The 15,231-nt window shown below is 40.2% G+C and overlaps 1 protein-coding gene across 1 annotated transcript in view; it reads right to left on the bottom strand.

Annotated features, from left to right (window-relative positions):
• The window catches only part of LOC108682320 (protein unc-80 homolog), a gene marked incomplete at its 5' end in the record, with an annotated part of 54,045 nt that overhangs the window by 16,593 nt on the left and 22,221 nt on the right, over positions 1–15,231 (bottom strand). Inside the window, 12 exons of the mRNA XM_047883901.1 lie at positions 920–1,057; positions 2,614–2,776; positions 3,144–3,255; positions 3,735–3,807; positions 4,247–4,510; positions 4,891–5,014; positions 9,503–9,697; positions 11,652–11,865; positions 12,133–12,263; positions 13,025–13,570; positions 13,979–14,324; positions 15,028–15,053. Coding sequence (XP_047739857.1) covers positions 920–1,057; positions 2,614–2,776; positions 3,144–3,255; positions 3,735–3,807; positions 4,247–4,510; positions 4,891–5,014; positions 9,503–9,697; positions 11,652–11,865; positions 12,133–12,263; positions 13,025–13,570; positions 13,979–14,324; positions 15,028–15,053 — 2,332 coding nt within the window. The remainder of the gene's footprint in view (positions 1–919; positions 1,058–2,613; positions 2,777–3,143; positions 3,256–3,734; positions 3,808–4,246; positions 4,511–4,890; positions 5,015–9,502; positions 9,698–11,651; positions 11,866–12,132; positions 12,264–13,024; positions 13,571–13,978; positions 14,325–15,027; positions 15,054–15,231) is intronic.

Here is a 15,231-nt window from a genome sequence, read left to right as displayed (position 1 = left end):
GTCTCCCGAGGGAGTTCAACCATCACCTGCTTAATTACGCAATCAATTTATTCCGCCCATTAAAGGATACTCGTTGAATAATGAAAAATTTTACGCGAAACGTAAATGTGGTGGGATTGTAAAACATAAGAGGAGTTTAATAAAAAGTGTTGCTCTTTCTAATGACAGTTTTATACTTTGTCATTAAATGGAATTCATATTTTCCGTACTGGTCCTGGATCAACTGCCGGTAAACAAATTTTGAGGATCAACAACGTGAGAAATGTTGATAAGAAAATTTAGTTAAAGTTCAACGTTCAAAATTCAAGAAGCTCGTAGGAGCTTAACTGCATAAATCGTGATTTATATAAATAATTTGTAGAGGGCTTTTCGTTATTTTGCTTCTTAATAACTGCTCTCTTTGTTCGGTTACATTATTCGTTACAATGAAACTTATACCAGACGTAGAACTTGGCAAATAGGTACCTACATAAGGTAGATACAAATTGTAAGTAAAGCTGTCGGGTGTACCGAGTGCAATTGCTGCTAGAACGTGTTTGAACTCTTCAAGAAAATACTGTGGGTAAAAAAATCCTACTTGTTCCTTAGCAAGTCAAGAGAGATTTTTGCCGGAAAATGGCTGAAAGCCTGAAATAGGCGCCCAAACACCCACACAACATCAAAAACCCCAGACAAAGGGGCAAAATTATTTTGATTATTATTATATAGTTTATTCTGAGTGAAGTATTATGTGAAGTATTATTATTGTATAGTTTATTTTGTGTGAAGTTTTATGTGAAGTATTATTATTTGAGTGAAGTATTATTATTGTATAGTTTATTCTGAGTGAAGTATTATGTGAAGTGTTATTATTTGAGTGAAGTATTATTGTTGTATAGTTTATTCTGAGTGAAGTATTATACTAGTGTAGTGAGCTGACCTCTCCTCTGGCGCGGTGGTGGGGAGGATGAGGGCTTGGGGGGAGCGTCAGGTCCCGGGGGCCTGGCCCCCTTCTTGGGGCGCCCGCTGGACACCTCGCTCTGCACCTCCAGCGTCGACGGCCGCGCCTCCATCTCACCTACGCAGTTTACGCATTTATTATTCATAACTATTCGTCCTTTATTATTAATTATTTTTCCTCATTTATTAATGATAAAACTTTTATTAATTATTACTGTTCCTCTTTTAATAATGATAAACCTTTAATTACTTATTACTGTTCCTCATTTATTAATGATAAAGCTTTTATTACTTATTACTGTTCCTCATTTATTAATGATAAAGCTTTTATTACTTATTACTGTTCCCCATTTATTAATGATGAATCCTTTATTACTTATTACTGTTCCTCATTGGTTACTGATTAACCTTTTATTACTTATTACTGTTCCTCATTGGTTACTGATTAACCTTAGGTCTGTATTGCTGTTATTGATATGAAGCTCATCATATTCACGGCTAGATTATATATCTATTTATCATCGTATTACTTTATTAAAAATCTTATGATTTCTCTCATAAATTTACATAAACTCTTACACCGAAAGTTTGATCTAAAACAAGAATAAAGGTATATTAGTCGCTTGAATTGCAAATTAGATAAGAACATATAAACAAATAGAAGGCAACAAAAATTCAGCATATTCACGCAGAAAAAGTTTTAAAGTCCAGCAACAACAATGTTTTTAAACTCACGACAGAGCTCAACTCCGTAAAGTTGTCTGTAATTAAATTCACTATATATAGTGAATTTAATTTAATTTAAGCACTATATAATTCACTATATATAGTGAATTTAATTTAATTTAAACACTATATAATTCACTATATATAGTGAGTTTAAGCGACATTTCCCTTGCTTTGGAATTCTAGTTCACGAATAATGCGCCGATTTTTTACTCCTCTGCGAAGAATATTGCTTGTTTTAATTGCCCAATTCTCTTGTAAATAATTTTTAATTAGCTTCATTCTCTTCTTAATAAGAATGAGGTTGATAAGTATTTAGAAAAGCATAAATTTCCATGGTAGAATAAAATGAGATAAAAGAAGTCTATAAATACATTAAACATTGGCAGCTCATTGTAGATTAAATTTTCACTATTACTTGAATGCATTAGGCGCATGATTGCACATGAGTACGAGTAAGAAGTGTCATAACTCACCCATAATTCACCCACAATTTACTCATTACTCACCCATAATTCACCCATGACACACCCATGACTCACCCATAACTCATCCATAATTCATCCATAATTCACCCATAACTCACCCATAACCCACCCATAACTCACCCATAATTCATCCATAACTCACCCGTAACTCACCCATAACTCAGCCATAACTCACCATAACTCACCCATAACAAACCCATAATTCATCCATAACTCACCCGTAACTCACCCGTAACTCACCCATAACTCAGCCATAACTCATCCATAACTCAAACATAATTCACCCATAACTCACCCATAACTCACCCATATCTCACCCATAACTTACCCATATCTCACCTATAACTCACCCATAACTAACCCATAACTCACCCATATCTCACCCATAATTCACCCATAACCCACCCATAATTCACCCATAACCCACCCATAACTCACCCCTAACACACCCATAACTCACCCATAAGCCTGGAGGAAGATAGCTCTTCCTTCAGGCACTTGACCTGGCGCGCGAGGTCCAGCAGCAGGGAGCCCCTGGACCGCGGTCTGGGCAGGGTCAGGCCCAGCAGCCGACCCCGCACCAGGGCTCTGTAGTGCTCTGACGTCGCGTCGGAGCAACGCAGCTGAGCACACGAGACTTTGCTGAGATCAGAGCTCCGTGACTCCGCAAGGACAGTGCAATTTAAACAGGAATTGGAATAAATTACCTCAGTGTCTCTAATCACAAACATTTAGAAATTGAAATTTTTATTTCTACTGTAATGAATTAGCGCATTGTAACAAAAAAAAAGTTTCTGAGAAGTGGACTTCTAAGTCATTAATTAAAAACCCCAATATTGCACCGTCGGATTTACAGCAGTAGTCACCATGCTGAAGAAATTAATGAGGTTTCTGGGTTCATTTTATAATAAAAAACATCATAACATAAAACTCTCTCGTCGAAAACTTTTATAACTAAAAATTCTTGCTAGAGACGGTGCCCACCAGCACCTTGTGGAGGATGAAGGGGCGCATGAGGAGGAACAGAGGCGTGCGGTAGGTCGCTGTGAAGTCCAGGAAGTCCCAGAACGCGTGGCCCACTTGTCCCCGACTGTCCAAGTCCCTGCGGTAATCGAGAACAAATCGAGAACAAATTTGTTATTGGTTAAAATCTCGGTCATGTGATAAATTTTTATTAATCAAATGGATATTATCTCATATGGATTATTTCGCTTACTCAATTTATTTTGCATGAATGAATAGCATTCAGAGTTATAGGGGCAACTGTTACAGTCTATACACTGCAGCTTCCTCCTTACATTCTGCAAGCGAACCAAAAATTTGTTATCGACGGTCATGAGAAATGTCAAGAGTTAAGAGTAGAATTTAAGAAATATTAACCCAGGATTATTTATTTAATCAGAAAATTTAAGAATTGAAAAGACAGTTTAGGTTAAACGTTATTTTTGACTGCAGTAGTTTCAATTTACAGATAAATTGGGTTCATTTCGTTCTCGAAATTTTACTATAAGCCTCCTTCGTATCAATGGAAATCGAATTATTTAAATATGAAAGGAATGATGTTTATTGATAGGAAGGCACCTGAGGCAGTGCAGGATGCGCAGCCAGTCGTTCGAGAGCTGTTTCTCGAAGCAGACCAACATCACCTTCAGACCTGACACACATCATTAGGACAAGCATTAACATGGTGATGATGGAGCTCACCACACCAGCATCACCTTCAGACCTGACACACATCATCAGGACAAGCATTAACATGGTGATGATGGAGCTCACCACATTTGCACTACATTCACAGCTGCTGTTTCTACTTCCCTAATTCAAGAACTAACTAATAAATGCACGACGATATATGAGATCGAGCGACTTCACTCCTATTGCCTAGGACCTAGGTGATCAGGTAAGTTAAATCCCAATACTAGTCCCGAATGGACAAGTGGGATACTATAAAAAAAATTATTCACTGATTGAATTATTAAATTAATCAAAATTAAATTAAAATAAAAATAAAATTAAAAAATTCATTAATTATTATTAATAAATTCTATTAAAAATTATTCATTGATTCACTAAATCAATCACGAAGCATTCACCCAGGAAGGCGGCCCGGAGTAGCGTGGGGCGCAGCTTGGGGTAAATGGCCCCCCGTGAGTCAATCTGGGACCAGGACGTGGTCCTCTGGTCCCCAGACATGGTCCCTCCCGCACCTCCCCCGAGTCCTGACTTTCCCCCAGCACTGCTAGCTCCCCCAGGACCGGGGTGGGGACCTCCTCCCACTTTTGCGAGGGGAGGGTTGATGGCAAACAGCAGCACGGAGAGAGCGTAGCTCAGGTCTACGGGGCGCAGCTTGGGCACGTCTGAAATAGAGCTTTTGTCAAGGCGCCAGCTATAATGTGATTATAGTTCACGAATGGGATTGTAAACGTTGTTTACGCAATTCAAGGATGTCTATAATAGATAATACAATAGAATATCAATGGTTATTTATTAGGCTTATTTTCACTTAAGAGAAGAAAAACCCAGCTTCCCAGCTACAGTCCTCTTAGTAGCAACAACGCTCCTTTCTCAGCGACAGTCAACCCTGTTATCCATAACCCTTCCTACTGCAACCCACCCTTCCTACTGCAACCCACCCTTCCTACTGCAACCCACCCTTCCTACTGCAACCCACTCAACCCACCCTTCCTCCTGCAACCCACCTTTCCTGCCGCAGCTCACCCTTCCTACTGCAACCCACCTTTCCTGCCGCAGCCCACTCGCAGACACAGCGGCAGTAAGAGGTTCATGATGAGGTTCTCAGCCCGCTCCTGGGTGGGCAAGACGGTCGACCCACCGCACGCCTGCTCCAGCGAGTAGCTCACCTGTAGGGGAGGGGGAGGGTGCAACCGGTGGGTCCAGCCCACCAAGGGGCGAAGCGCATGGACAAAACCAGACAAAGGAAGAGAGAATAAACGTGTACAAATTTAAGAATTATTTAACTTTACAATAAAAAATGAATTTGCTCGCTCAGAAAGTGAAATGGAAAATGCTTTTATTTTCAACTGAATTTTTCTCAGGTTAAAATGAACAAAAGATGACAGCATAAATTATTGGGTTTATGTGGGTTAAAGAGAGAAGAATAAGGAAGGATAATAAAGAATAGTGAGGAGACAGTGGATATTGAATGGGGGAAGACTGAATTACACGAGGAGAGGAGAGAAGAACGAACACTAAGAGTGAAGGGAGCTCGATAAGACGAAAGACAAAAGGTGAAGGGAACTCGATACGACGTAAGACAAAGAGTGAAGGGAACTTGATAAGACGTAAGACAAAAGGTGAAGGGAACTCGATAAGACATAAGACATAAGATAAGGAACCTCAAAAAGACGCAAGATGAAGAGTGAAGGGAGCTTCATAGGACGTAAGACAAAGAGTGAAGGGAGTGCGTATAAACGATAGGATAATACTTGAGGCGAGTATATTGTTATGCATGCATGAAGCGCTGTGCATGCTTGTAGTTCATACATTACGTACAGTCAGGTAGACAACATAGCGAACTTGACATGGAGTTAATCAGTGAAGTAAATTCTTCTTAGCTATTGAATTCGCTTCTTATTTTATTAATTTAATTATTTTTAATTAGCGGTTTCAGCGTTTAGTAGGCGGCAGGCCTGTCGCCGATTCTTAACATCGCAGAACATCCACAGCTTGAAGCGGTCTCGAACTCGCAACTCACTGCTACAATTCTGCTGTGCTTAACCGCCCGGCCTCCTTGCCGATTCTGACGCACAGAGCTGGGAAAGTAAAATTTAATTCATTGAGGACCAATTCAAGCATAACTTTTTCAACCATTAAATATATATCAATGATATCTATTGACAAAAGTTGCATTGCAAGAGCCATGACTTGACTACACGGAATTTGAAAACCGGTTATTATCAGAAGCTGAAATAATTTCCTCATACATGCCTTTAAAAACTACACATTTCATATGAAGTTTGTAGATGGTAGAGACTCCATCAGTCTTGTTTAATTAAGCACAGAAAAAGTTCGGGCTCAACTTAACGCAAGTTTACGTTCACTGCTCCAAAAATCACAAACTTCCCTGCTTGTCTGAATTCTAAAGCAATTCTGAGTAGGAGGATTGAGGATTGTGGAAAAAGAACCAAGATGCTCCATAAACTCCCAAAGCAATTCTGCGTGGAAGGATTGAGGATTGTGGGCAGGGTGGCCCAGCGGTTAAAGTTCAGAATATACCAGGATTGGCGCAGAGAGGCGCGGGTTCGATCCCAGCTCTGTGCGCCAGTTTCTGGTCAGAATCGGCAAGGAGGCCGGGCGGTTAAGCATAGCAGAATTGTAGCAGTGAGTTGCGAGTTCGAGACCGCAAAATGCTGTGAATGTTCTGCGATGTTAAGAATCGGCGACAGGCCCACGGCCTACTAAACGCTGAAACCGCTATTATTATTATTATTGTGGAGATCAGAAACCGTCCCGGAAATTCTCATGAAGTTTCTCATATGCCAGCTCAAGTGTCCAGCGTAAGTTTCAATACAATATGTTACCGCATATGTTGTCACCATTTGTCATGCAATGCGAACGATATTACCGTCGATCGAATTATGAATTATTTCTGGTCATGACGGCCGTATAAATATTTCAATTTGCAATGTCTATGGATACATTAGACATCGCTGAAGAGCCTAATGATATATTTCAGCAGGATTTTTTAACATGCATATGCTAGATTTATAGAAATCGATGACGATTTGGCAATCTAAAAATCATGCATAACGATACATCCAATGTTAAGAGATGTTACAAAGCAAGGCCACGTATGTACAAAACGCAGATAAAGCAAGGTCACGGCTTAAAGGCACATACATGACACGGTAAAATCATGGTCACGGATAACTAAATAATAGGATAAATAACAGCGCAGAGCTGTTATTTCATTTAATCAAATAATAAATTACAAAACAACCAAACACCAGAATAAAAAGAATCAACACGTACATGCATGAGCGTAAAAAAAACTACACGTAAGAGTAAAAAACAACACATAAGAGTATAAAAGCAACAAATAAACTTAAAAAATCCAATCGCAAGCGTAAAAAGAACACATAAACTTAGAAAAACAGGTAAGGGTTAAAACATCAGCACATAAAAGCAAAAAAAGAAACAACACATATAAGAAAAAACACCAAGACACGGGAGTATAAAAAAGCACCCATACAAACGAGTTGAATTAATACCCATACATGACAAAGTCGAATAAAAATGTATTATAACACCTTAACTAAACATGCAATCTATTGCGTTCGTACCCAGAGATATTAGATCAAATCGACATTCAGTAAAGCGATCAAGATACTGGAATGGAAGTTCAGGATATATATTCAATTTTTTATTGGTTACTTCCGAGCCTTTGGCGCATAGAGTTAGCATATGGTATGGAGTTAGGAAATAGATATGCTGGCTGGAGTGATCGAATGGATATGCGGTATAGAGTTAGTGAATAGATATGTTGGCTGGAGTTGGTGAATATAAAGCGATAAATATTATTACAACATTTATTCAAATTATTCTATTTCTTATTATCAGTTTGAACGCGAACCCAGCGCAGTGCACCAGTGCATGGACATATGACTATGGCGGGTGAAACTTCTCTTCGGACTGCATTTAGTGACACTAGCTTTTCCATCATCAATATGCAACTTTTTACGTTGGTACTCAGGTTACAATACATTGTATTTAATATTATTAGATAAATTCAGCAATTCTCATGTAGAAATGATGATAGAGATGGGAACGCGACCGCGGGATTTAAAAATCCCACTTTTTAATTAAAAATGAAAGTAACTATACTGTTCAGGGCGACATATAAGAGTAAATTCAGGGTACTTTGATGTGCTAATGAAATTATAACCTGTTCCAGCAGAGACTGGCGACTGAGGTCCAATCTAATATACACTTCTTAAGACAAGCGAATAAATTTCATTCTAACCGGCATTTTTAGAGACAGGCGAACAAGGTTCAATATAACTTGCAATTGCACTGACAAACTAAAAGTTTCATTCTAATTTGCACTTGTAGAGGCAGGCGAATAAGGTTAATTTTACCCTGCACATTTAGAGACAGGACAATAAGTCTTATTAAATATAAAATAATATACTAGCGAGTTTAATAGGGAGTGAAAGACTCAATGCAGTTACAATGACACGCACGCAGCCATTCAGAGGCGGGAAACAGACACTACTTGTATCACGCAACAATTGCTTTGTGGACTTGGTGGGTCGGGGTTGTTGGAGAGCGCATTGAATTGATCTACAACTCGTTAGGATGTATTAAGTAGTTTTGCTCGTAGTATATTGGGGCTTAACAGACTGGTTACCCAATCTACCAGTCAACAGACGTCTACCCAATCAAAATTGCAAATTTTTCCTTCAATAAATAAAAATTTTAGCAATATGAGAGTAGTAGATAACTGAATTACATAAGGAATAAAGTTAGCACTCTCCGCCAACCTCCGGCAAAAAGAGCCACACAAAGCGCTTGCAGAAATAAAACCGAATTGATCAAAACAGAATACGTATAGGAATATTTGTGGTGATGATTGTACTTTGCTCACCCCAGTCACATCGCTGAACATCTGAGAGCGGCACAAACAAAAACCTCAAAATCATGGGAAAACATTTAAAATAGATAAGGCATGTGGAACAGCTCGATAACACATGTAAAACAGCTTTTTTTTAACACACGTAAAACAGCTTTGTTTGTTAACACATGTAAAACAGCTCGTTAATACACATAAAACAGAAGCTTGGTTAGGATGTTCACAAACATTGGGATGAAAACGGGGAGAAACATAGATGGTTAACGCGGTATAGGAATTCGGTGTTAAAGTGGCTGGTGCAAACACTGAAAACTGCTGGTATGTCTTATGCGGACAGCGGGTGGACAGTTTCAACTGGTGGAAACATTTTAAAAGCTGGTGGACACAGTTCCAGTCACTGGTGGACACAGTTTGTAAAGCTGGTGGACAATTTCAACTGGTGGACACAGTTTATAAAGCTGGTGGACAGTTCCAACTGTTGGACATATTTTAAAAAGCTGGCGGATACAGTTCCAATCAGTGGTGGATAGTTTCAACACGTAGTGGACACAGTTTATAAAGCTGGTGGACAGTTTCAACAGGTGGTGGACACAGTTTATAAAGCTGATGGACAGTTTCAACAGGTGGTGGACACAGTTTATAAAGCTGGTGGACAGTTTCAACAGGTGGACACTGTTTATAAAGCTGGTGGACAGTTTCAACAGCAGCACCAGCTGATAACAACAGTAAAGCAACAACAACAAAGAAGAGCCCTCACCCCCATGGCGTGGATATGGAGCGCGATGGTTTTGACGACCATGGAGCAGAAGTGCTGTGGGGGAGTTAGAGTCCCCAGAGCAGCTGCTCCCCCTCCTCCTCCCCCAGTCCCAAACGCTCCCCCAACGCTGCTCGCAACACCCAACACGCCTCCCCCACCCTCGCTCTCACCCAGCTTCTCCCCCAGTACCAAGCTCTGGGTGGGTGCGGAGAACGCTTTATTAATAATGACTTACATGTTATTTGGCTTTATTATAACATCTAAAGATCTTTTCTGAAACATTTATTATGAAATTTTTTAACTAAATGTAAGATTCTTTTATCAATTACTTATACGGGAAGTAACAATTAATAATAAAATACAAGTAACTTGACTTTATTATAAAAATCTTAAGATCTTTTTTGAAACATTTATTAGAAATATTTCCTTAATTAAAGAGAAATTTTATATGTAGGGAAGAAGTATTAAAGTTATAACTGACTAGTTGAATCAAACCTGGCACACCTGCATCACCAGCTTCAGGTGGGGCATGACTCACCTGGCACACCTGCATCACCAGCTTCAGGTGGGGCAGGACTCACCTGGCACACCTGCATCACCAGCTTCAGGTGGGGCAGGACTCANTGTTCAACTGACATGTTCAACTGACATGTTCAACTGACATGTTCAACTGACATGTTCAACTGACATGTTCAACTGACATGTTCAACTGACATGTTCAACTGACATGTTCAACTGACATGTTCAACTGACATGTTCAACTGACATGTTCAACTGACATGTTCAACTGACATGTTCAACTGACATGTTCAACTGACATGTTCAACTGACATGTTCAACTGACATGTTCAACTGACATGTTCAACTGACATGTTCAACTGACATGTTCAACTGACATGTTCAACTGACATGTTCAACTGACATGTTCAACTGACATGTTCAACTGACATGTTCAACTGACATGTTCAACTGACATGTTCAACTGACATGTTCAACTGACATGTTCAACTGACATGTTCAACTGACATGTTCAACTGACATGTTCAACTGACATGTTCAACTGACATGTTCAACTGACATGTTCAACTGACATGTTCAACTGACATGTTCAACTGACATGTTCAACTGACATGTTCAACTGACATGTTCAACTGACATGTTCAACTGACATGTTCAACTGACATGTTCAACTGACATGTTCAACTGACATGTTCAACTGACATGTTCAACTGACATGTTCAACTGACATGTTCAACTGACATGTTCAACTGACATGTTCAACTGACATGTTCAACTGACATGTTCAACTGACATGTTCAACTGACATGTTCAACTGACATGTTCAACTGACATGTTCAACTGACATGTTCAACTGACATGTTCAACTGACATGTTCAACTGACATGTTCAACTGACATGTTCAACTGACATGTTCAACTGACATGTTCAACTGACATGTTCAACTGACATGTTCAACTGACATGTTCAACTGACATGTTCAACTGACATGTTCAACTGACATGTTCAACTGACATGTTCAACTGACATGTTCAACTGACATGTTCAACTGACATGTTCAACTGACATGTTCAACTGACATGTTCAACTGACATGTTCAACTGACATGTTCAACTGACATGTTCAACTGACATGTTCAACTGACATGTTCAACTGACATGTTTAACTGACATGTTCAACTGACATGTTCAACTGACATGTTCAACGGACCATGCAGTAGTAATTTATTTAAAATATCATCGATACAGCGTCAGGTGGCTGTCGTCCATGGGCCATCAGGAATCCAAACGCCCCAAAGTGAAACAAAAAATGATTCATGACAAAATTAATGAGAAACGGACCCTCTGATTGACGATTTGTTACGATTTTTTACAAAAGTTTTTCACAATACATGCAAAATGCTTATAAAACTAATTTTACAAATTATAAAAAAATGAAAACCCCACAACTCACTAGTATATAGTAATTTCGTCGAAAATCAATGCAATATATTTAAAACATGAAATGAAGCTGAAATTCACTCCGATTATCGAAATCTAGTGATTTTCGCCATGAGATTCTCATCATAATCGCAAAATGCTTACACTATACCAACTTAAAAATTATGAATAAATTAATGCGCAATACGCACTTTGATTGAGGAATTTTTAGCGATCTTGTTGAACATTTTGTCGAGCCTGCGCAGGATGTTGATGAGTGCGGGCCTGAGATCCTCCCTGCACCAGTCAGGATACGGCAGGATCTCGTTCATGTAGCGCACCAGCCCCCGGCACCCCATCGTCGACGCGTCGTACGGCGCCACCTTCAGCAGCGTGTGCGCCACCTCCGCCAGACGCTGGGTACATGGGAGGGATTTGGGTGAAGGCAAGAAATATGGGTGAATGAATTGGGTGAAATGAATAGATTTGAGTGAATAAAATTGGGTGTAGAGAGTTGGGTGAAGAGAGTTGGGTGAAAAGAAGAGATTTGGGTGATGAGAATTGGGTGAAATGAACAGATTTGAGTGAATAAAATTGGGTGTAGAGAGTTGGGTGAAGAGAACTGGGTAAAGAGAATTGGGTGAAGAGAACTGGGTAAAGAGAATTGGGTGAAGAGAATTGGGTGAAGAGAACTGGGTAAAGATCAGGTCGGGGTCGTGGCCGCGGCGGTTGATCTCAGCGAGGCGCGTCGACGCCTTCGTCAGGAACTCGGCGACGACGTGCAAGAGCGTGTCGCGCGGACGCCGGAACTCCGCGCGCAGCGCCTGCGCCGACATCGGACGAATCGGATTTTTATTAAACATGTAAGTAAATTCTTGAAACTTTATTGTATAGAACCCTCTGTGTAGAATAAGATGTGTAATACCCCTGTGTAGAGCAACATGTGTAACACCCTTTGTGTAAAAAATTATGTAGAAAACCCACATGTAAACAAAATTCCCCTAATTTACATATTGTACAACCCTATGCGAAGAAAGGCTCTAGATCTTTGTTATATACAAAGACAAATTAAATGAAACGTGATGGGTTTCATTCTGTTAGAAGTTTCCATTCAACCAATGAAAGTTAAATTTCAATGATTTTTATTTTCAATGATTGAAATAGGTTTCAATGATTGTTATGGTTCCATAACTTCGGCTGAACGCTGTTTATGTTAAATAAATATCTAAATAACTTTATGGATTGGACAAATACTTGTAGAATTATTTTCATAAACGTCTAATCTTCCGAATAAAATTGAATGTAATTAAAGAAACTGGAGCATTGAATGAGGACGTCGAATACAAGACCGAATCTGTCACATATTGATGTACATAGAACAATGAGAGATGCATTCAGCGCTGTCATTTACAGGTATGGATCGTGTCAACCAGGCCTATAGTGACGTACTTCAGATACCTGTAGGCATCACTAACATAGCATATTTAGCTCAAGACTCACAGGCAGGACTCACTACCACCTCCTGTTCAGGACTCACTTCCACCTCCTGCTCAGGACTCACTACCACCTCCTGTTCAGGACTCACTTCCGAGTCCTCGACGTCGCGCTCGTAGTTCTGGTAGCGGCGGGAGTCGCTGTAGTAGCGGGAGTGGCTGTCGTCGTCAGGTTCGATGGGTGGACCGTGCACCCTGGAAGACCTGCCATAGTTAACCCTGCTAGACCCCTTCCCTTCCCCCGTGGCCCGTTGAGGCCCGGTGTAGTTCTTAGCCAAGGGCTCACAGTTAATGATCATCGTTTTGATGGACACGGCAATGTGATGGATAATCTCCCGCTCCTGCCGACCATCCCTGCTGGAGGACTTGACCTTCCTGATGTGCTGCATGATCATGCTCAAGATCGCGTCCAAGATGGTCAACATTTGGTGGCCACGCTTGCTGTCCGCTGAGAAGGCCACGACCGTAACGCACATGTCCAGAGTCTCCAGCAAGGGAAGGTTGTCCGACTCGTCGTGATAGCAGAAGTCCAGGGCCCTCAAGGGCTTGTCGAGTGTCACCAGGTCCAGGATGTACAAAGGGTCTTCGTGTAGACGCTCCATCGACACCAGCAGGTCGAACAAGCGACGAGGTTGTACCTATAGCAGGAAATTTCAAAATATCCTAGAGTTTCCGGATTTACTAGGATCGGGACAAAAATTTTTTTAAATTTAAGATCACCGAGGAGCCAAAAATTCTATGATTGAATCGAAAAATTCTATGATTGAATTTTCATAGAATTCTACGATAGAATTTCATAGATAAAAAACGCTGGCAGTGTACGATAAAAACTAATGCAAACAATCTTTTCATGCATAGCCCAGTGATTTTAAGTAAGAATAATTTAATTTCAGAAGATATGATGAAAATCTACAAATTTTAAGAAGAAGCGGCACAATACAATTCCCTTCACAGTATCCCATAATATTCATTAAATATAGGCTGTTCCCATTTACTCATTGGTTAAGAATGTATTCACATCACTTGGGTTCATTTCCATATCGTACCTTATTAGCATCGCCATAAGTCGCGTGCTCGTCGGAGTCCAGTATGGAGGCCACGGAGCCGAGCATCTGGAGCACAAAGGGCTTGCGGTGGAGGATGTAGAGCTGCTTCACTCCAAACTCCACGGCTGACGTGACCATCTTGTTGCTGCTGTAGTTGCTGTAGACGCGCAGCAGCGTCGGCATCACCAGCAGGTATCTGTCAGAGATGACAGCGTCCATAAGATACTTGTCAGAGATGACAGCGTCCATAAGATACCTGTCAGAGATGACAGCGTCCATAAGATACCTGTCAGAGATGACAGCGTCCATAAGATACCTGTCAGAGATGACAGCGTCCATAAGATACCTGTCAGAGANATTTACAGACGCGGCAGCTTCTGATTTGGATTATCATAAGCTGGGGCGACTCTAAATTTTGTTAGGGTAGATACTCAGAAGAAAGATCCGACGATGCCTCATGCCCGTAATTGACGAACAATCGGTTGTCATATACTGAAAAATAATTCTTGCCTATATTTATTATCTCCATTATTAAAAATAATGTCGAGATTTTTGTGATAAGTATAATCTAAGTTTAAACTGCAGTTATATTCATAGGTATGTTGCAAGTATTGCTTTTACAAACAAATTGCACTTACCTCCAAGCCCGACGCATTTAACAAACTTTACTTAATAAGTAAGATTACGAAACCATCTCTCTATATAGCAGTTATAATATTCACTTCCAAAACTGGTCACAACAGAAATTATTTAAAGCATCGAAAGAGAACTGACCTTATCTTGGCGCATGACCGCCCAATTAAGCTACAGTATTTGCTTTAAAAAATGTCATTATAGACTTACTTGAAGTGTCGGAAGAGAACTGACCTTATCCTGGCGCATGACCGCCCAATTAAGCTATAGTATTTGCTTTAAAAAATGTCGTTATAGACTTACTTGAAGTGTCGGAAGAGAACTGACCTTATCCTGGCGCATGACCGCCCAAGCTATAGTATTTGCTTTAAAAAATGTCATCATAGACTTGTTTGAAGTGTCGGAAGAGAACTGACCTTATCTTGGCGCATGACCGCCCAAGCTATAATATTTGCTTTAAAAAATGTCATTATAGACTAATTTGAAGTGTCGAAAGAGAACTGACCTTATCTTGACGCATGACCGCCTAAGCTACAGTATTTGCTTTAAAAAATGTCATTATAGACTTACTTGAAGTGTCGGAAGAGAACTGACCTTATCCTGGCGCATGACCGCCCAAT

This window comes from Hyalella azteca, unplaced genomic scaffold (genome assembly GCF_000764305.2).
Source record: "Hyalella azteca isolate HAZT.00-mixed unplaced genomic scaffold, Hazt_2.0.2 contig13959, whole genome shotgun sequence".
Taxonomy (NCBI): Eukaryota; Metazoa; Arthropoda; class Malacostraca; order Amphipoda; family Hyalellidae; genus Hyalella; species Hyalella azteca.
The sequence above is the reverse complement of the archived record's forward strand: the minus strand, read 5'-3'. Positions and strand labels throughout refer to the sequence as shown.